Source organism: Asterias amurensis, chromosome 22 (genome assembly GCF_032118995.1).
Source record: "Asterias amurensis chromosome 22, ASM3211899v1".
Classification (NCBI taxonomy): Eukaryota; Metazoa; Echinodermata; class Asteroidea; order Forcipulatida; family Asteriidae; genus Asterias; species Asterias amurensis.
Window position 1 is genome coordinate 270799 of NC_092669.1, and position 23945 is coordinate 294743.

The 23945-nt window shown below is 36.3% G+C and overlaps 2 protein-coding genes across 5 annotated transcripts in view; one reads left to right on the forward strand and one right to left on the reverse strand.

The window, feature by feature from the left end:
* Nucleotides 1–13051, reverse strand: part of LOC139953755 (ecdysone-induced protein 78C-like) — a 41585-nt gene extending 28534 nt beyond the window's left edge. The window contains exon 1 of the mRNA XM_071953305.1: nt 12541–13051. Within this exon, the coding sequence (XP_071809406.1) occupies nt 12541–12568 (28 nt within the window). The 5' untranslated portion in view covers nt 12569–13051. The remainder of the gene's footprint in view (nt 1–12540) is intronic.
* Nucleotides 13052–13916: 865 nt separating this feature from the next.
* The window catches only part of LOC139953853 (retinoic acid receptor alpha-like), a 29543-nt gene continuing 19514 nt past the window's right edge, over nt 13917–23945 (forward strand). Inside the window, exons 1-3 of one of the 4 annotated variants that reach the window (XM_071953433.1) lie at nt 13917–14014; nt 16550–16831; nt 17421–17887. In XM_071953433.1, the coding sequence (XP_071809534.1) occupies nt 17764–17887 (124 nt within the window). In that variant the 5' untranslated portion in view covers nt 13917–14014; nt 16550–16831; nt 17421–17763. Of the gene's footprint in view, nt 14015–16549; nt 17888–19398; nt 19656–23945 lie in introns of those variants that run through there. The other 3 variants (XM_071953434.1, XM_071953432.1, XM_071953435.1) reach the window with 3 other exon arrangements.

The window sequence follows — 23945 nt, forward strand, 5'->3', positions numbered from 1 at the left end:
AATCAGCATGAGTGCTTTCCCTGCATTTCTTAAGATGATTCTGTTCCCCTGTTAGTTCTACTGTAGGGTTAATGGCATGTCTTGACCGAGCGGTTAAGAGCACCAGACTCAAACTCTGGTGTTACTGATCAGCAGAGTGTGGGTGCAAGTCCCAGTCGCTTGTGTCCTGTGCTGACGATCACCATGCAAGCGCAGAATTTCTGTGCTAGCTTAGAATGCCTAGTAACGTGGAGTACGCACACACAAGCCAAAATTCCGCGATAACCCGTAAAATAATCTTAACGTAAACGCAGCATTCCCTTCTTCCTCAAGCAAGATTCTTTGTGAACGGTAAGCAGAGCCATGAAATTTGGCCCTGACGAAGACAGTACATTGGTCATCAATCCCCAGTCAGCAAACATTTCATTTTAACTGTAAAAAAAACCCTCTGCAAACAACTCCTGTATTTGCCATAAAAACACTCAAACTTAGAATTAGATATTTACAGTTGAGGATTAAGCTCCCGTAATCCACCATTCATCTTTATATTGGGATAATCCAGATCCTGTTAGGGACTTAAATGATGATTGATGGCAAACAATATTTAGAATCTAATTGTGAAAGATTAAGTGAGCTGAATAAATATTTGGATGGATAGAGATTAAGTTTATAAGGAAGGTAGAGCTACTGTAGGGTGCAGTTTGCTGTATAGAGTATAAGATGAATTCATTGCCAGCATATTTCAACTTATTTCTCTTAAAATGGATCATTATACCACTGGTTTGTGGAACTGTTTGATTCTTTTTATATAATGTAGGTACAAACTAACCTGTGAAAATTTCATTTCAAAAGGTGGTAGCGTTTTTGAGGCTGGAAATCCCTAGCGGATTTGTCCACGCCGGATGAATAATCCATAATTGGAAAACACAATCTGAGAATATTTAAATTTAGGGGATATCTTTTTCCATAGCATTGCTCCAAAGTGAAATGATTCTCAACATGCTTTATACTATCAAAAGCTGCCCTGTATTTCTACCCATGGAGGTAAAAATATAATCTATTTCTACCTCCATGTTCTAATAAAGTAGGTTTTTATTGCTATTAATTTTAAAAGGTGATTATTATTATTTTGTATTTGATTAAATTGTTATATTCAGCACCCAAACAGCGCAAGCGCCAATGAATAAAAAATATTAAAACATTATAAAACAGTAAATTGTATAACGTAAACCTTCCCTTCACTAAGAAAAAACTCTGAAAAACATAATTATCTGCTTTGTGGACGGAGGAAAGGAAAGGCTAAACATCTCTATTGAAGAAAAAAAGGGACATTCTTTCAGCGTATGTCATATAAGAAAATAAATGCTGGCATACTGGATGATTTTATGACGCACTTGCACAATTCACAAGTTGACCTAATTCTGGTACCCTCTAAAGCTTTCGCTGTACCCTCACCCTAACATCAGGCTTTCCCGTACCCTCACCATCATCTGACTTAAACACAACTACTACATTATCAAAACAATTGTGACTACTCAATCATATCAAATTGACAGTTAACAACTTGGGAGAGTGTCCAACAAGATATTACCCACTGAATCATAAGACATTCCCATACTGAGATGTTGAGCCATTATACAAATGCAACCATCAAAAGGCCTTACGGGTTTGTTGCTATGGTAACCAAGAATGTCCGTTAAGTGATGATATTTTATTAATGTCTACATGAGATGTAAGTAGTTTGATGCTTTCCTTCTGAGATCTAGTTGTTCCAATTTAAGAACCGACTCTTAACCAAGATGCTATCAAGATGTTTTTGGATAAAGAGAATTTGTTATTGTTATTTTACTATCTATTACAAAATGTGTATTTTATAGTTGTGTATTTACTAAGCGCTATAGATGCATCATAAAGATTGAACCTGCTATGTGTTTAAATAGTGGTTGAATTAAAAATTACCCCCTTTCAACGCTAAAAATAATGATATTTAATTTAAAAACAGAAATGTAGGCCTATACATGTTGAAATATTGAGCCTTTGAGACAGACTTTGCTAGGTTCGAAACATTAGGCCATTAACTATTTTTTTCTAATGATACCATGGGTCCTTTTGATGTGTAAAGCAGTTTGCAACAGCTATTTCTATTTTCTCATGTTAATAATAAAACAATCACCGATAACACAGGAAAGACTATACTAAATGTTTGTTATAAATAATAATAATATTTCCATCTTTTGGAAAAGAAAACCTAAGCCTGAAGGCAGAAAAACAAACTCATATTCCGATGAGAAAATCTAACACTGAGGCACACCTCAAGGCATTTGGTTAATACTTGGAAACAAAACACTAGACATTAAGTAGAATCTAAGATGACACCCTGTGGTCATGCTTTGTTTCTTCAATAAACATTCACCATTTACCACCCGCCCCCCCCCTCCCCCAGGAAAAAAGTCCTTCTAACTAAAAGAAATTTGTTAACACAAGTAACCCGCAGGTTGATTTTTCAGAGGGAAAACAAACATCGGTGCAAAAAGAGCAACAACCAAATGATAATCTTCATTCCGATGCAAAATTAACATTAATCACTTTGCTATAATGGTGTAAAACTGGCATAATTAAGCAAAATCAGATGCATACTATAAGAATTTTATTAAAGGTGAGAAATAATCTCTTTCTCAAAAACTACATTACTTTCTCACAATGTGTTAACCAACAGCTCTCCATTGCTCGGTACCAAGTAAGTTTTTATGCTATCAATTATTTTGAGTAATTACCAATAGTGTCCAAGCGTCCTACATAAAATTCTAATGATTCAAAACTCACTCCTAGTCCAGTCTAGTGTCATCTACTGTCCATGTACACCCAGTCGCTCCAGCTAAATGATAACGGATGTACAAGCTATTTTTAATAAGTTGATGATAGTGTCAGTCAGTCAACTCCGTTCATCCCGTAAAATTAAATTCTGACTCAAATTGGCTTCTGCTGGGCTGGATGAGCGCATGGTTTGATAGGCACTTTGTTCAAGTGTAGATAATTGCTTTTACAATAGGAAAAAACAGTAACGTTGGCAGTCAACCAAGACGTAGGGAGGGGGAAAGGGGAAATGGGGGGGGGGTGGGGGCAGTGATCCAGGTGTGGGGAGGGGCAGTGAGGCGAGTTGTGGAAAGGGGCAAGGATCCAAGTGGGAAGGGGGTCGTTTGTTTACAGAGTATTGTAATCCTTCAATATGTTCCACTGAGGAATATAAAACATTTTGATTAATTTTTCAGGCCTGAATGCTTCGTTTTTGGAAGGACAAGGGCACCAAGGCATTTTCATTGGTACAGGACACCCTATAAGGAAATTGTAAATTTCTACTGTAAGCATACTAAAGGCACTGACGATTATGGGAATTTATAACTTACATGTATTCCGATTTCATCACTACAATAAGACTGACAGGCTGTTTTTCTAAATTTAAAGTACATGTGTACTCACAAATCGAAAATCTCAAATTGAAAAATTCTGATTTTACTTCTTATGCTTGAGGTACAATAGTTGTTTTTAATTTCTCAAATATCAGAGCTTGGGATTAGACGCAGATTCGGGTGTAATTTTCTCCTTTTGTCCCTCCAGGCTTTTGTACAGTAAAGTATATTCTCTCATCAATTCCTACGTATCTAAAGCTCACCTAAAACTAGTCCCTTAGGCATTTTGATATATTTTTTTTATAAAATGCTTTTCAAAGCAGAGGCGTTAGAAGTTGGTGATAATCGAAGTCTGATGACAGAAAAATCAAGACCTAAAACTTCTCCTGAACAATACATAATCTCTGAAACGCTGATCAGCACTATTCACAAAGACATTTTCCATGGTGTCACCGCACACCTTACTTACATCGGTAATGTGTTTTAAAAAGAGACAGGATTTGCTAGTTCTGAAAGCTAAACAAAGACAGGAAGACAATAGCCTTAAAGGCGATGTTTCATTGTTTGGTTCTCTAGTCAACGTGCTGATTTATCGGCCAAATTACTATTAAGATACTATGAAATTAATGCGCAGGCTCGATACTTCAAAGAGGCAACAAAAGTGATTGCATCCGTGCCCCCTAGTCATTGCCTAGGTGCCCTTTAAATGCTCCAGTAGAAATTTACAATCCGGGTTCATTTACGAAGGAGAAAATACCCTTAATAGTGTCTCTGCCCTTTCAAAAACCAAGCAAACAGGAATGAATAATTTTTGTGCCTCTGTGTTTTCATCAAGTACAGAGTGACATAGCTTCCCCTTTAATATGACGGAAGATTGGTATCCTGCTGCATTGCTGTACTAACTACCCAGGGAGATGGTTGGTAGGAAGCTGGGTTACCGGTTGTTCATTGTGGTTTCTCCAGCGGAATGGTAACTCACTATGAGATTGATTCAGCCAATGCCAAGTGGGACCCTCTCAAGTAATTGGCTTCACCCATTATTCATGGAGGGGTGTTTAGGAATGTGACGGAGGTTCAAGTTATGGAGATCGGAGTAAATTGGGTTTTGGCAATAAGGCCTTGACTGACAGGGTGTCCTGAAGCATCTTTAAAAGGGGGGTAAACTTGATCAAAAACGGAAATTGAGCTAAGGGTAATAAGATTTTTAAAAACAACTCGAGTCAATTAAGATGCTTACTGGTTTTAAAGAAGTGCTTCTACGAATTTCTTTAATTCCCAGCCAATTCAAGTGTGTTGACTAGGTTTTGACATTTTTTTCATCATAAATCTGTTCAACAGAAAATACTAACAACTTTTAACAAATGACTTTTCTATTAAAAAAATGAGTGGGGGCACCAGTTGCAACAATATATACTTTATGGTATTTGGCTGGTAAACAGTAAAGCAAGATTTATCCCTGCTTAGCAAGATTTATCCCTGCTTAGCAAGTTTATATATGCTTACATCATTCATGAAATTGGGCCCCACAGAACACTTAAACCATGGAGGTAGCTCTAACACCGCCTACACAATATCTAATTTTTGAGAAAAATTGACAGATTTCTTTCTTGCAGTCCCTTTAAGTAAAGTAAATAGGTTTATTTTCTCGGAAACGCTTTCTACAAATATTCAGGACAAATATTCCTAATGGGGGGGGGGGGGGGGTTAGGGGTATCTTGTTCAACTGCTCATCCTACTCATACCAGGAATGTTGTTAATCTGTGAGATTTGACTGAACAGGAAGCCTGAAGATCTTAAATCAATCATCAAATCAATTCACTGATGTCGGATCAAATAAATCAACTCTCTAGAGGTTTCATCAAAACTTGATTGATAAATTGATGCATTCCAGAACCCTTTATGGCCAGTAAAAAGCCCCAAGAGCGTCAAATTAAATTCTATCTAAATTTATCAATTAAAATTTAGCATTTTACAGAAACTAAAAGACCCAAGCTCAAAAGCCATGTCCTTAAAGAAAAAAATACTTAAGGCTTGATCTACATGATGTTTGTAACTCACTGCAAACCTAAACTTTACGCTCCGAGTCCGAGTTATGCTACTTTACAGCGTATCCAAACTTCCCATGGTTTTCTAGCACCGCCAGCACATCCTAAAATATTACATAAAGATATATATACAGTGTGTATGGTTTGAAAGATTTATATATGGTTTGAAAAAAATTGTAGCTTGTTAAACGTGAAAGATTCTAGAAGTCAAGAAATGTCACTATGATGGACATTTCAAAGATTTTGAATGACAATCAATAAGATGGAACACAACTTGAGGGGATTCACCTTTTTTTAAAGTCTGGTTCCTTTTATATAATGAGAATTACAACTGCCACTGTCATTAGTATATGTAGGGTACCAGACACAGGTCTATTTTCATCTACCACATATAAGTGACCTTTAAGAACCTCAGTGAATGACTAACAGCATCCATAAGAAGACTAAGGAGAAATATGTGAAATGTCTTTCAGCACCTTGCATTTGGCTTCAAGATTGACGGACTTTGTTTGCTTCAAAAAATGGCCTAGGACTTGAAATTGATTATGCCCTTAACATTTCAATTAGACTGGCAAACATGCTCTTTGAATATTAAAAACTGATTAGATTAGCAAACTAGTCCTTTGAGCTTTACGTTGAGTCACTCACCACCTTGCAGTTTGTTCTATAGATTGAAAGCTTCATTAAAGCAATTACTAGACAGGCAAGCTAGTCCTTCAATACAGACAGACTAAATATGAAACATAACCAATTACTGTCAGATAAAATTTATGAGTCGACCAAAACAAACCCGTAAACACTGTATCAAAGGACACATTAGATCCCTGACACTGACTAAAATAAAATCTTAAAAGATGAGTGTGAATCAAGGAATATTTTACTGTGTGTTCAGAATTTTGCACCAGAGAAACCAGCAACCTTAGAATAAAACAGTGTCAATAGGGTAGCAGTTTGTTCCCTCAGGAGCCACACATAAATCCAATCTTATTTCCAATAAATGACGACGCACAACGGTACCATGCACTACCGATCAATAAGAACATGTGCGGACACTGACCAGCAAACATGGCCGCCGTACCATACCGCATACCGGTCAAGCAAAGCAACCCTTCCAGCAACGTAGCTAGCTCCACGCTATTTTGGGACTAATACAAATTGCTAGCTTCCACACACGTTGCCTTTAACCACAGCAGTTCATAATAAATATAGGCTTACTCAGCCAAATTATGCACGGACAGAGAATTGGTCGACGGTTGACCACCTTATGAAGGTTGCTGTGTCGTCAGACCACAATATACTAAAATGGAATAGGTTTTACCTTCAATACTTTAGTTGATTACTTCGTTGGTTATTGAAATGGAATTAGAAACATGTGGAAAAGAGCATCTGAAATATTCATGGGGGAGGGGAGAAAATGAGAATTAAGATGACCAACTAAAAAACACTTTCAGTTTGGTAATGTTAAATAAAAACCTTTTAGAATCCCATTAAATATAAAAGAGAAGATAATTTTTAACAACATTAAATATTTCAGGGGTTTTAGTTGACTAATTACATTCAGTTCTTTAGAAAAATGCTTAAAAAACACTTGATTTTCTTAAAAGCGTTTACTTAGCCTAACTATTAATTTTTTTTCTCTTTTCTTATTTTTATTAAACAAAATTATTCACATTTTCAAAATGAAATTTCATAATAATGTCTGTGTGGGAAGAAACATGCAAAAAAACACTCCTCCTGAATAAAACAAATAAATAAATAAAAATAAACAGTTGAATATTTATTAAATTTTGAAATTCTTCTGTTTGAAACTAATGATTTACTTTCTAATCATGATGATCCTTTCTTCCTAATGGCAACTTTCAATGGTAATTCAAACTCAAAAGACTTGAAGACTAGAATTTTCTTTTTAATTTAGTTTCTTTTGTACAAAAAGAAACCTTAATAATAGCACTGGTAGCGCTACATTGTACAGATAGTTACATGCTGTATTTGATGTGTTTATAAACACTCATATCAACAATGCAAAGACTGCCTTGACCATCCAACAAAATAAAACCAGAGACATGAATAATTCAGGATAAACAAAGGGTTAAGGTCAGATGACCGAGGACAATGTACCCTGACGTCAACATCTAAGGTCATCTGAGGACATGGAACATTCCTCTAGAGAAAAGAACATCCCTGGCAGGCAATAATCAGGTTAACCATGTTCAAGCGCTTATGAATAATTCAACAGGATGTATGAATTATTCATGAAAAGGTTGAAGGTCAGGCTGTGTACTTTGAAAGCTCAAAATTAGACACTTGAGGTCATAGATAGAAGTAAATGGAGGACAAATGTTATGAGCATCAAAGGATAAAAGGCATTTATTAAAGCATTGAATTATGACATCAGATCATAAAGATGAATAGAGTGAGGTCAACTCGATCAATAATGAGCACGTTTCTAAAATCATATCGAAGATTTATTAAATGCAAAGAAACTTTGGGTAATTGTCAAAGACCAGTACCCTTACTTGGTGTATCCCAACATATACATCAAATAACAAACCTGTGAAAATTACGGCTTAATTGGTCATCCAAGTTGCAAGAAAATAATAAAAGAAAAAACACCCTTGTTGCGTTGAATTGTGTGCTTTCAGATGAAAAGGCTTCATGCGTGAAGCCTTTCCCATCATTTCAGTCAAAAATTTAACTTCAACTAAATTTCTTTAAAGGTTGTAATTTCTAGCAGTGTTATAGCTTTCCAGTGGTCTAATCTTTACCACGTAATGGTCAATAATGTTTGGAGAAATTACCAGAAGCACCAAATGTTGTGCTTTTATAACAAGAAAGGACATGAAGTGTTAAGAACAAGAAGTTCAGGCTGAATACCTTTTAAAATAAGTTAACCTCGATTCTGTTTCATGAAGAACATTTTTTAACATTTAAATTATAATTCCCTAGGCTTAGTTTCACCTCCAAAGTCATCGTGTGGATTGTTACCTCGTCAAATTACTCTTTTGGAATGAATAATAAGACAATGAAAGTAACATTCTTTGAGTAACAATGTCAAAACGTATTAACCAGTTATGGTATTTTACCATTCTGGTTAACACAATTTTACAAGCTAAAATAGTTTTCATATCACTGACTGAGACGAAAATTATTTTTTGTGACTTGTTTTACTCACTTCTCAGAAAAAAAAAAACCAGCACTTTAGCAAGTAACATTTAAAGGGAAGCTTTCTACCATCATTATCTCCAAATCATGTTCAAACTAAGTAAGTTAAAATCTGTGGCCATTATGTTTTGTGTTACAAAAAGTACTCAAATCGCTTAAAGGAACACATTGCCTTGGATCGGTCGAGTTGGTCTTTGAAAAGCGTTTGTAACCGTTTTTTATAAAATGCATATGGGTAGAAAGATGTTGTAAAAGTAGAATACAATGATCCACACAATCATGCCTCAAAATTGCGTGGTTTTCTTTTTACCTCGTCGACTAACACGTCGGCCATTTATGGGGGTCAAAATTTTGACTCCCATAAATGGCCGACCGTGTTAGTTCGCACAGTAGAAGGAAAACCACGCAATTTCGAGGCAAACTTGTGTGGATCATTGTATTCTACTTTTAAAACATCTTTCCAACCATATGCAGTATATAAAAAACGGTTACAAACGCTTTTGTTTTGACCAACTCGTCCGATCCAAGGCAACGTGTTCCTTTAAGAGGCTGGGTTTTGCAGGCTCATTTAAGATTTTAATCTCTGGGGTTTTAGGTTCATGACAAAGTAATGTTCTGGAATTACTCTTATTTGTATAAACAGTCAAAAGGTATTTTAACAAGGGTCCCTTGTGATTTCATGTCAAGCATTATGTTAAAAAATACATTGTGAATGGCTTCCTTAGTGTGGTTTCCTTGTGAACAAAACACTTCTTCATACAAAGACTAATCCTATTTGGATTGAGGTGGGACATAATTATACCTGCTTGTCACTCTCTCTGCATAGTGCATTCTGGATCCATCTGGAGCCATAGTTATTTGTTTGAATAAACTACTGGGTCTCCCAATAAACTATCCAAGTCCACATCAACTTGACTATGAACACAACATAGAGTTGTCCAAGTCTGTACTTGTTTACTGCACAAAGACTAAATCAAACATTGAAGTAGATAAAAACATTTGATAAAAACACCAAAGTATAAGTCAGATTTTTCTTAACTACTCAAGTCCACATTCAACTTGACTCTGTACACAACAACATAGAGTTATCCAAGTCCACACTTGTTTAGTACACAGACTTATATTAAAGTCCAAGATTGAATCAAACATTGAGTTGAGACAGTTTTAATATAAAAACAACCCCACAATATAAGTTGAATTTGGGATTGTTGTACTTAAAAATTGTTAGTGTAAGGTTTGGATTCAGGACACTAGTGCTACCACTATTGGTCGCATGTATTGTTACACCAGAAATATTGAAAAAACCTATTTTCTATTCCATAGCGCAAAATTCTACCTGCAAAAATAATAAAATCAGGTCTTAACATAACAGATTTTGGAAGAGTTGAATATTTGTATAACCAACAATTCAAGCATTAAAACTCAGTAAGAAAAAGGGCACCAGTATAATTTAGATAATTTAGACACACATCTAAAGTAAACTACAAATCAATTTAAAGCCTTGAAGTTTTTTTTTAATATGAGTTGGCAATCTTGATGTTGGTTCAAGGTGAGGTTATACATCAAGTAAGTGTATGAGCTATTGCTCACATTAACAAGCAGGGGTGCTCTCCACATAAAAATCTGGTGTAAATTACTGTGTACATTAAAACACAAAGGCGGGGTAGTATGACCACAAGCTTGTATTTAGAGATTACTAGCCCTACAAAGTATTGGCCCAAAAATACTCTTCATCTGACACAGATGGTTTATATTTTTGGGTGAACTTTTTAAAAGCTCTTTTTTTACTTAAGCTGCATTGTTTTGTTTTTACAGTATTATGGTGTTCATGCACCTTTTTGTCAATAAGGCTTTGATTTCTATTTTGCTTATTTTTACTGGTGTACAATTCTGTGTAAATAGTCAAAGCTTCAATGAAACTTTTACAAATTTAGATATAAGTGTAAATAAATTCATTCCAATGATGAACAACAACTTGATTTAAGCAGTTTCCGGTGTGCTACTTACCAAACTTAGAACAATGATTTACTTACATAAAAAAATTGATCTTAAAGATCTTTTGATACCACATAATCTGGGATGAAACTGACTAGAATTTGATAGTGAATGGGTTCAATTATTACGAGTATCCGGATCTAATGACCGCTACACACAGGTATCTTGAGTCATCTCCTGCATGTCTTATACGTTAACTCTCAACCCCCCCCCCCCCTCCCTCCCCGAAGTCATACACACTCTCTACCACCTCCCAACCAAAGTCTTCAAACATAGTCCCACATACCATGCAGGAAAATACTTTTAAAGCACCTTATGCGTCACTGAATGAGGGATATGCACCCTATTTAAGAAGCCAGTATTAATACTGTAAATGCTACACACTTTCTACCCCCCCCCCACATCAAAGTCTTCAAACATTTACAGAAAAATACTGTATTTTAAAGCACCTTGAGCGTCACTAAGTGAGCGTAATTTTCCATGGTAAAATATTTTGACTAAGCATTTTTTTTGCACACTGACTGCTACTACCAATTAGTGAGGAGAAAGTGATGAGTTTTGAGTAGCAACTGAGACATACATGAACTTTACTGCCGAGCATTTTTCTATGCTTTATCGAAGGGAAAACAGTCACTAAATATATATAATAAAAAAACTAAAAAAACTTCATTTCTAAATAGACTGGTATCATAAACCAAGTGTTCTTTCACAATAAACTGATTAAAATGTTTTTGAACAGTGTGTAGCCTATCTTTGCTAAGGGCAACAAATACCAGTATATTTGTTTACACTAACAATGGTGTGTTTATGTAGCCTGTTTTTTAGTCCTTGGGTCAAATCAAGTCATCATGTTAAAAAATTTAAAATCATGGCAAAAACACTTTGACTTCATTCATAAAATATCAAAAAGGACAAATTTGAAATGAATTCATTTTATATATTATGATTGACTGAAGTTTGGTTTGGGCATGAATCTTTCAATCAATTTACATCAAGAATTTCATTGTTTAATCCCCTTAACTGCATACAGAATAAAAATATTTCTACTAAATTTTAGGCAAGCAATTAAAAAGGAAAAAAATTGTTTTTGACATAAATAAGGTGAATTTACTAAACAAACAAACGAACACATTTTGTCCTTACTTTCGTACACATGCATTAAAATTTGAGCCTTCTGATACCACTCTTGAAAAAAATAGGTTTATCATTGATCAAAAAGCAAAAAAATGTAAAATAAATTTAATAATAGTTACGACAAGAGACTAAGCGCATAATGCAACACATAAAACAACATGACATGATATACAAAGCAATAATTACATAAAAAAAGCTTCAAACAATCGAGTCTTTAAAAGTCCTTTCCTTGAAAGTAAGGAGATAGTCAGCTAGGAAAATATGAAAGAGTCGTTCCATAATTATTATCAATGGCACTAACCCCCTAAAACATATCTTATATCTGAATAATATTCAAAACCACAACTTCCTAGATTTATCAACATGTAGAAAGGCCAACATTACGACAACTATAATTAAATTGCAGAAATTCATTCTTCACCTGTACACACAAATTCCCTGAAACATTAAAAAGTTAGGGGAAAATCTACCTATTAAAAGTTAATTTCAATGCGTAAAATTTATATAAATTCCACTTAAAACACACCTCGTGGAAAGACGACATTTACACTTATAAGAATGTTGGGTATCATTCCAAAAGGGGGCCAAACGAGTTGGGAAAAAATCATCAAAAATGACCCATATTTGGTTTGACCGATTTGTTATTATAATTAGGGTGACACATTCTAATGAAAAGGCAAGTTCCATAGCACGAATGGTCACCGCATGGACGGTCGAATCTTTGCGGTTTGACCGTACTGTCCACCCTATTGAATAAACCACATGAAAAAAACATAAAATTAGCAGTAATTTTCCACAAAACCAAGCATGGTTCTTACCTGACACCGCTAACGCCATGTTAAACATTCAAAACGTGTTCACACAGTCTTCACTAGAGTAGAATTTCGACAGTTTTTCTCTCCTTTTTCCCCGGCTACTACAGTCCTCCAGAGAAAAACTTTGCAATGTTGGTCACCTCGTCAAACGAATCATTCGCTAGCTGAACCTTTCAACTCCTTTTGGCCGTGGCCGGAGTGGCTTTAGTTCAAGGACGATGGACAGGGTGGGATGGGCAGTGCTGCACTGCTTGACCACAGCGTGTGTGCAATACGCACAACACGGCAGAATTGCCACTATCGCCCTCTGCCACACGCTCAGCCTTCAGCTGAAAATGCTGAATTTCCCGAGGCGATTTCAAGTCCAAAATGAGAGCTGTCTGCAGATTTCCTTCCTCCTAAGTGACCAACGGTAGTTCAACTCTCAGGTCCAATGGTTTCCAAGGGATGGCATAATCATGGCAGCCGATGCATAGGAGAATTTCGCAATGATATGTAGGCTTTCAAATGTAGTTTAGAGCGTTGTCACAAATGAACATGGGACATGCATTTACTTACATAGCGCCTCCTGCGCTCTGTACATACTGAACACATCATACGAACCGCAATCGAAGTTCATGTACAATTCACACATTATCAAATTCGTAAAAATTCACCATTTTAAAGGGGATCCCACAATTGTCAAATTTTATTTTGATATATCCATTGGCAAATAAACCACCTTTAGGATAAGAATTGTACACTGTTTGTTTTTATGAAAGCAATTGGTCATCTCGTTTCTTCTCACGTGGTCATTCTGAACGGAAAGTAGACAGCGAAAACGTGTTCTTGTTTCTAAACACACCCCCACAATTATTGGAATCGTCTGAGATATAAACTTTAACCTACAACCTGTCAAGGGATGTTCAATCCATCGACCACAATTAATTTTGACAAATCTAAACAATTTTCCCCAACAAAAGTATACTTTTGAATATAAACTCAATCAAATGTCTCGTGCTGGAATTATCAAAGATTTGGAAAACACTAAAATTATCAAAGAGGATTTTTTATACCTTTTTTTTCAGATTGGTTGTGCTTGTAATTTTTCTAAAATAAATAATAAGCAAACTCCACTTTGTTATAGGGGTAGCAAATTTATAATTGATTGACAATTATATTAAAAATTGTCCGTTCGTGTAAAAATCTACCTTTATGCGATATATTTAATTAATATTGACATAAAATTTACAAAATTTAGTCCAACATTTTTCAAAAATGTGATTATAAGAACATTTAGTACAAAAGGTTGTTTTACCCTCATTTTTGTGGTTTTAAAACCCCCTACAACTATAATAAAATGTGACCATTTTGTCAAGGTTGTTGTGCTCAATGCGTGTTGTGCGTGTGTCGTGTGTGTGTGGACAAACAACACAGCTCTCCCGCACCAAGGACAAACTTGCCGTGAGTTGATCAACAAAACTAGCTTGAATTTTCGGTAAGTACCATCAATTAGTTCATATATTTATACCCATGTATAGCTAGAGAAATTCTTATTTTCCTCATGTAACCCAAACGGATGTGTGCCACACATAGTGAACAATATTTGGCGTGATTATATTGCAAATTGTAATTAAAATATCGCGATTTTTGTGAATTTCATACCTTCACGTCCAATGTCATAGACAAAAATAATATTACAAACGAATTTGACTACTCGTGTGTGAATGTTTGGTGGGGTGGGGAGTCGGTCTAAAATGTCAGTTCACCGGGTCTAATTGGGGATGGTGGGATAGTCACTAAATTTAGATGTTTGTATTTGTTAATTATTATTGATCTATATCGATGCAGTCTCGTGTTTATTGTCTGGACATTTATGGAATTATGTTGAGAAATAAATCATAATTGTTTTAATCCTGCCTTCTTTCACTACCTTTGCGTATGTGATTTCAGAGCAACCAACAAGCATGTTTGCACCATATTCTCTCACAAATAGATCCGAAATTCTGTTCGTTCATGATGATGATTTACCACATCATGTCTTATGATTATTTTAATTATTTAAATACCATGTTGTCATAATTGTTTGTGCAATTTGTACTATTCCCATTCTGTCATGAATATAGTTAAACTTTCTTGAGAATGTTAGAAGAATGTTCTAAGACAGAGTGACATTAAATGAAGTTTCTTAAAGATAATGAAAGTGACCAATTAGAAGCTACCTATCAAAATCTTCCTGACCAATCAAATGATCTGAAAAGTTTTAACCAATAAATGCTGCCCTATCAAAACTGTTAGGTCCTGAGACTCCTATCCTAGAGTACTAATGATAAACTTAAGTTTCCACACACTACTTTGTTTTTATTTTCCTGTTATTTTCCTCTCTTTTTTTAAGATTGCCAGAAAATACAAACTTCTTCAAGTGTTTTTTTATTCAATTTATCCCTTAAGCGTCTTTGAATTAAAAAAGAGGAACAAAATTGTCTTAATTTGGACAAACAATTTACAGCTGAATGTGAAACAGTCAATTGTCAAATTTTTCAAATCTTATCTGCTAGTTTTTTTTGGGTATGGTGGTGCGGGACAATCTGGTGTCAATATTTTATTTTCAAGCTCTGAAGAATTTAAGTACTGAGTGAGAGAAATGACCATGAGTTTACAATCTGCACTTGTTTATTTTTTGGACCACTTCTGTCTATTTTGATCTGTTAAAATACTAAGAAATCTGGTGAAGTATTTGTCACAAGTGTTGTTGCATTTATTTGGTATGTCACATCTGTTTGGCCAATACAAGGTATTACCCACCCCAATCATTAAACTTCCGGAGAAAAAACATATACCTGGGAAAAAAAATAAACTGACATCCAAGTCTTGAGAGAGTTTTCTACGAATGTCAAAGAGACTTGGCAAGTTGGCTTGAAATTTGAACAGTGTAATTTATGTAGTCTTACGTTGAATTTGAACTTATTGCTAATTACTGAAACAATAGGGCCTATAAAATACAATAATATAAGAAATTAAAACTCAGTAGGTTATCATCAATATACAAGTGATACTTTTCTCTTATTCAGGGGAAATCTGATTTAGAAATTATATGATGTCTTCTCTTTTCCACTACAGTGTAGTGTCTGAAATTATTCACTTTTATTTAAACATTATTGTAACACACTTTAAGACTCTGTGGTTCAGAGTGTACAATTCAAGCCCTGTATTTTACTGCCAATGTTTTCTGACAAACGTTGTGGCAGATGTGAGAACAGTTTTAGGCAATTCTGGTTTATAATTTATGCAACATCGTTGCAGAAGGAAATGGTGGGGAAAAACATGATGGGAAAATCTGAATCACCTCCCAGTTATTACTGTCCAAGAGGGCGCTCTTTATAATTAGTGACCTTTCTTTATTTCACTTTCATGATGGTTTTGAATTACGACTTAAAACAAACCTTTTCTAACAATGAAGTAGAAACTTGCTCAATAATGAAAAAGTGGTGTAAGGGTCAAAAACAAATTATATTCTTTATCCCTGATGCAATAAAAAAAAAAAATTAAAAATTCAAACACGTTTTTGTTTTTGTTTTTTGGGGGGAGGGGAAATTGCTGTTTCCCTGGTCTTGGCTTTGGTTTTCCATAGACTTTAAGATTTTCCAATGGAAGTGTCATTCTCATAGATAACATTTTTGAGGCCTAATTTTCTTATTTTATTTTTAGTAGAAAAAAAACACATTCAAAGGTTGACAATGCAATGACTAGGGGCTGGGAGAATGTAAATATCATGAAGTACATGTATTAGGTCAGAACATACTGTTATTGAAGATGGTACACAAAAAACTTTAACTATAAGCCAAAACATTTCCTGAAACACTTGCCATTTGTGTAGCGCTGCTTTTAGGAAACGCATTGTTGGTTCTAGCTACATCAGAATAAACAAAAACAACTACAATCACCTATTCTGATAAATAGTTTTGCTCTAGACAGCGAAATGACTTTGGTCTGTCGTTCTTAATATGCCTTCTTCCTTTTGTGAAATTCACAGGAAATAAGAATTTCCCGTCGTCGACCCTGAGATTGGTAGAGCTGTCTGACAGTGGTACATCAAGTCGCAACTACACCTATGGGAAAGAATGACAACTGTTGCTTAACCAACTGTCATCGTTGTGTCATCGTTAGTTCAACTCGGACATCGGGTGGTCGGCGGGTATAAACTGAGTCAAAACAAACTGGATATAAAAAGATGTGTTAACTCGAAGCAGGTGTCGTTGTACACTGAGACTGTTAGCACAAGACAGATCATCGGTTATGATGTCTTAATGACAAGGTGTCTGGAGTAATTAGAATGTTTCCACATTGATGTAACGATTATTGACAGAGATTAAGGGGTTCAGCTACTCATATTAGAGACTCAAAAATCCTCTCAACCAAAATATCTTTTTCAGAGACGAGAGACAAAGTAATCACACTTTCACCATACTGTCGTATTGATTACAAGCATATTCATTCAGTCACTTTTTAAAGATTAATGAAATGTTTTTCATTTGTATACCAATAAACCCAAATCTAAAATCTAAGGAAAGAGCATAATTTGATTCTCAGTGATAATTTGTTATATAAACGATCCGAATCAAAGTTCGTATTTAATTTGTTAACTGACATGAAAGCTGGATGTAGTTGAAAGCCAAAAAGTCAAATAACTTCAGTACTTTACTTCCAAAGATTTGTTTTTACTACAATTAAAAGTACTTCATTAACAGTAAATTAAGTCTTTTTTTCTACATAACAAATCAAAACTCTTTGGTATACCTTGATTTCTAAGCCGTTTTTTCTACTTTTCAAGTCAGAACTCTTTGGTATTTTCTGATTTCTAATCTGTTTTGCTTTCACCTGTCACATTTGGATTTAATTAATAGTACTAAACGGAAGCCCACCACCCCGAAGCCTTCCATCCCGCCCTGTGAACTTCCACCAATTAAAAACACTCTCTCACCACCATAACACAGTACTTCCTACTGGTCACTGCACACCCTTCTCGTCTCATTCTGACCAATAAGAATGCTTGTTACTAAGCAAGTAGGATATCCAGGAAGCGCGATTTCCAAGCCCTAAGGTGTCCAGACCCAATGAGGTGAAGTGATTCAAAGGAGCAGACGCAACCCTTAAGACACCAGAACTTAATTTGATTCAGCTCATCTCGGTATGTCATGTGAGAGACTAATCAACCTTTGAAAGCTTTTACCTAACGACGAGTTCACCATGGAGACACCTCCGACTGCATTTGTATTCCCAGAGAATCCGAGAGATGTCTTGTGTGCTGAATCCGACCCTAACGCATCATCGTTTAAAATAGAGGACAACGAAGACCCAACTGGAAGTCAAGGTGAGAAACTTTAAGATTAAGTCATAGGAGATAATCCTCCAGAATCCAAACCCTTGTTTTATTTTAGAGTTTGTCTTATTCGATGATGTTAAGTCAATGATTTGAGCAGACCATCATGAATGGCAAACCTTACCCTATAGTTTGGCGTTTTATACACTTTTAAACATAGATCTGTATACTTGTACTTTCCTCAAGCCATGAAATTGGTTTTGGTAAATTTTGTACTCCCCCTGTAAACACAAGACTGAGGTTTTATAATGTCTCCGTTTGAGAGTTTAAGAGACAGCTTTCCAATGCTATAAAAAAAAATTGTATAACATGTAAAAAACTTAACTTGAAAATTAAGTTGTTCAAAATTGTAACAAAGCTGTGATTTCATGATAACTGATGACTTCATTATGATGTCATTGTATTCCTAAGGAGGTATCATTTCCCTCACAGGTTCAAACTACTAATTATGCCATAAATGTTTCTGATAAGAAAAATGAGCAATCAAATGTCGTTAGGTAATAAATAATTTGAACATTTCCAGTGCGCTATGTCTGTCAATGATAACACTCCTGGCCAAAAAACAAGAACTCTGCTATAAACAAAGACAACCAAAGTTCAAAAACTATGGTTAGATATAAGATTAGATTTTAAATAGATATAAACTTTGCTCCGATTACTGAAGAAATAGCTTTATTTATAAGTACACTTTTGCCACGTTGTGATTACTGGCATTTAAGAGCTCTTTTCTACAGATTATTTCTTAATTTCAACTTTAAAGGTGCAGTGAAACGGTAAATGCTTTTCAAAGACCAACTCGACCGATCCAAGGCGGCGTGTTCCTTTAGCGATAGGCAGTAAACTGTTTTTCAAATTCACTGGATCTGTTTATTTCGAAAACAGATTTCTGATTGAGCTTCTGCTACTAGGAAACAATTGAGTGGAGGTTGGGGTTGGGGGGGGGGATAGAACAAAGGTGCACGTGGGTACCTTGTGACTTAACATGAGACCATCTGATGGGACCTTCTGGGGTTGCAGTCACTTCTTGTGACTTGACATGGGATCATATGGTTGCAGTCGCACATTGTGGCTTGACTTGGGACCATCTATGTCCAGATGGTCCCAACAAGTCACTCATGTATCATGTGCAACTAGTAGCAAGTACGAGTGTGCACCAAGGTTTTAAAACTAAAGATTGAATAATTGGACTCAAACCCAGGCTGGTTGACCATTGATCGACTACTGTGGTCGACCATTTGAAACTAGCCTTGAGCCCATGGTTTATTCACTGGTCCCAAACAAAAGCCTGTTCCATTCTAACACAAAGTCGATGGTTTGACTAGGCTTCTAAACGAGTAGTTTGAGTGAGTGCGTCACTGCGCATGTACGTTGCCGGTCAGTAGTCGACTATACCCGGTAAATGTGTGCACTCGAACTAAGCTCTTGTTAGTGTGTTACTAAGGTTACAGTTAAAGAATAATTTATTATGACTTATTTATGACTCAGACTCACCTGGACACTCTTTGTCCTAAACTTTAATATTATTCAGTCATAAATAGGGCTATTTTTTTAAAATGCAGCTTGGGTTGGTTTGCACTTTGGAATCAAGAAGATAACAGCATTTCTTTTGTCAGTACGAACTATTCCAAGAAATAACGTATTATAGTAACGCATGGTCACTGGTAGCTAGGATTTTTGATACTTCAAAGCTAGTTTCAGATCATTTCTGTTTTTGACCTTCGGTGGTGATGTGCAGCAATACAAACTCAAGAATTTGAAGGTAGGAAAAATGTTGTCAATGGATGGGTTAATAACAAAATGGTTAATATTGAGAAAATTTATTGTAGTAAACTTGAGCACAAAAATAGTTATCGGCCTGACGTTTATAGGTTAAAAGACTTTCTTAAAGGCCAAAAGAAAATTTGTGGATACACCCAACTCTTTTAGAAGTTCTAAGTATTAGCTCTAAAAAACCTGGTGTAATCTCAATGTTTCAAACAGTCATCCCTGGGAGAAACAAGTGGAAAACAGTTGTCCGCTGGCCAAATGTAAGTTAAAACCCTTTAAGACCAGTCAAAATATGGACCAGTGGAAAAACTGTGTTTTTTAGTGAAACTACTTTTTTTTTAATGATACTTGTAAATGGTGTATATTCGCTGTTTGGTATCAAAAAACATTGTAAGTAAAAAAAATAATAATAATAAAATATGCCAAGTTGTCCAGCTGGAATAAGATCTCAGTTTTTAAGTATATTCAATCCCCAAGTATTGCCATAATGAATGTATAATTCAACTTTAGCAATGGCAGAAGAAGCGCGATCAGCAGGATCAAATATAACAGAAATGTAAAGTTAATGTTGGATATCAAGTAAATAAATAAAAATAAAATACATGTAATTAAAACAAGGTGTCTCTCTCTCAGTGTAAGGTTATTGAAAAAGTTAAGCACAGGCCTGTATGCTTCGTTTTTGAAAGGGCAAGGGCACCAAGGCATTTTCTTCTTGGTAAAGGGCACCCTATGAGGAAATTGTTAATTTCTACTGGAGCATTTTAAGAGAACCAAGGCGTGATCAGGGGACGTGGAGGCAATCGCCTTCATTGACTCTGTGGCCCAGTGTAAGCAATCAGCTGATGAATTTACCTGTTGTGAAAAGTGTTAGAATTTCCGTCGTGTATAAATAAAAGTACAATATCAAAGTGTGAATAGAGTCCCTAGGCACCACTGAAATATTTTCAATACAATTAACTCCAGAACGTGTGATTTACAACGATTATTTATTATGAATTCAATTCAATACACCCCTCATACTTGTCACCATAAATTCAGTCAATTTGAGTTAAAGTTGAAAACAAAATTGTGAAGCTGCTGCACTGAAGTAAGACTTGCCAGCATTTAAGCCTTTTAACAGCATGAATGACCTCAGCATTACAAAACTGAACAAGGAGTCAGCCGAGTGGAATAAAAAGCTTCAAAAGGAAACTGAATGGAGGGAAAAAATTACATAAAAAAGGGAAATAATTAAAAAGAAATATATAGAATCCACCTCTGCTCCAGATTTTTACAGGCTGATGATTCCTTTGTGAGACTTTAGCTCGTCAGTCATTGCTTTCTAAAATTGACGAAAAACATCACATTGTCAGGAAATGTAAAGCCATCGAATTACTTGATTCATTTCTAAGGAAACTGTAAGGTTAAAAAAAGTTCAGTGCTTTTTGCAAATAGAACAGGAATAATCATCAGTTACAGGAAAAATAACTTTGTCTCTTTGCCTTTGGCGTCCAGAAAGTTTACCCCAGGGGTGTCTTTCTGTCTGAATGATTCACTTCATGAAAATCCTGGTCCCATGTCAAAATACTTCCCCACATCATTCAGCCAACCCTTATTTCTAACTCATCCTACTCCTATCTCTTCATAACATCAGCAAATGTCTTCTCCCATGTCTTCATTCCACAGCTGTCCCTAGCTCACCCCACTTCTCATCCCATTTCCCCCACCCCTTTACTAACTCTTCCGTCACCCCTAATCATCTTAGTACCGCTCCACATGACATCAACCAGGTGAATGCCCTACTCCCATCCCCCACTTTACCCCCCCCCCCCCCCCCCCACTCACCCCTTTGTCACCTCTTAGTACATGTCCTCTCATCTTCCACTCTACCCCTCCCCACCCCCCTTACCCCTCCATCACAACTAATGATCTTAGTACCTGTCCTCTCTTACCTGACATCAGCCAGTTAAAGGCCCCCTCCCATCCTCCGCTTTACCCCTCTACCCCCTTCGCCCCCCTCCCAACTAACCCCTCCATCACCCCTAATCATCTTACCTCACTCTACTTAACCTCCATCACAATTAATCATCTTAGTACCTGTCCTCTCTTACCTGACATCAGCCAGTTGAAGGCCCCCTCCCATCCTCCGCTTTACCCCTCTACCCCCTTCGCCCCCCCTCCCCACTAACCCCTCCATCACCCCTAATCATCTTACCTCACTCTACTTAACCTCCATCACAATTAATCATCTTAGTACCTGTCCTCTCTTACCTGACATCAGCCAGTTGAAGGCCCCCTCCCATCCTCCGCTTTACCCCTCTACCCCCTTCGCCCCCCTCCCCACTAACCCCTCCATCACCCCTAATCATCTTACCTCACTCTACTTAACCTCCATCACAATTAATCATCTTAGTACCTGTCCTCTCTTACCTGACATCAGCCAGTTGAAGGCCCCCTCCCATCCTCCGCTTTACCCCTCTACCCCCTTCGCCCCCCTCCCCACTAACCCCTCCATCACCCCTAATCATCTTACCTCACTCTACTTAACATCATTCATAGGTTAACTCCTTAGGGATGTCCCAATTTATTGTCCAAACATAATCTTAACAATGACATCCTGTATTAGCAGACGCTTCACACCTTTTCTTGTAAACATTTGCCTTATCTGTCAGACTGTAGTATCAATCATAAACAAGGCGTCGCCACAACTTTCAGAAAATCGGACATTACAATTTGTTATCACAACGTGCTAAATGCTACCCTCCTAAAGGTATTTATCAAACATTTCAGTAAAGGAACTTACAACACCTGTTATTTAACTATTAATTAATATAAATAACAAACTCCTACATCTCGCCCACTAGATCTGAAAGAGGTTTTCTTGGCAACCTTCCTAGTCTAATTACACAAAGGTAGCCAAGTATTATGAATTGTACAGTTGAAACTATTCCTATTCTAAGGTGAAAAATATAATTAATTATGGCTCAGAAAAAAGTAAGACAATCTAAACTAACTTTTTTTGTATATCAAGTAATAAACCATGAGGGAAACTGACTGGGTCAATTTTTGCACCTATAGCCAGGGATCACACCCAAGTTTACGATACAAGCTAAACCCGCGGTATCAGAGGGATCACCATAGGGGATGCAACTTTCTTTGTCTAACTTTTTATTTACCGACAATGTGGAATTTTGGGGGGCTATAGGTATCAGTGATGGATCAAGTGTGAATGAAAGGGCAGTACAGGCGTGAATTCCATCTAAGGAGGGCGAGGTCGTTTTCAGTTTGCAAAGAGCACTTCCATTGGAAAATGTTTAAGTCTATGGGGAACTTCTGAAGGGGCATCAAGGCCAAGACCAGGGGCAACGGAGGCATGGCCTTCGTGTAATTACAGGCCCTGGAAAAGATTGTGAATGGGTTTTGGGAAAGAAGAGCTACATTGCATCATAAAAAAGAAACGCAGGAATTGTAATCCTCTCTGTCAGTCAATTGAAGTAGCGGAAACTGTACAGCCAGAATCCTCCATGTAACGGGAAATAAGAATTCTTTAAGACAACATTAAGAAGGATGTATCGTTCTACACTTATTAAGACAGCAGAAGTTTGCTTGAACACGTCTTACATCCTGTCTTGAAGACATATCCACCTTAACACCGTTATGGGTTTCTATCCGAAACAAGGGAGGGATCGCGAGTAATATTTGTTTAAATTACTAGAGGTGTTGGGTTGATATTCCCCTTGGCCGGCCGCAGCTAGATCGGACATCCTCTATTGAAGGATGGAGGTTAGGAATGACGATGCAGATAGACTCTAAACTGTTTTGTCTGGGGTTACTGTCTTCCTTCCCTTTGGGTTTGCGGAAAACTTAAAGGGAAGGTTGACATTTGGTAATCACTCTTGAAGTTATTGGCAAAAAAACCTTTGGTAAGAAGCCTATAGCAGCATTTGATAGTATAAAGCATTTTTGTGAAACATTTCACTTCTAAGTAATATGGTTGTAAAAAGATCTCACAACAAATAAATCTCAAATTTTCACAGGTTTGATTTTTCGAGTACACAAAACATGAACACTGTCTGTGACTATTTTCTCGGCTTCACCAATCCTGTTTATTAATACTTCATTTATTCAAATCAAATCAAATGCTTTTTTTAATTTTATGTCCCTGATCCCAGCACTCAGGCCAACTTTACCTTTTATAAAGCATCTTGTATGGCAGGATATTTGGTCCAGTTTACAATGTTTGTTTTGTCTGGGAGGTGGTGGGGAGGCTAAAGTTTGCCAAGTTTGAGTTTCAAGGCTAAAG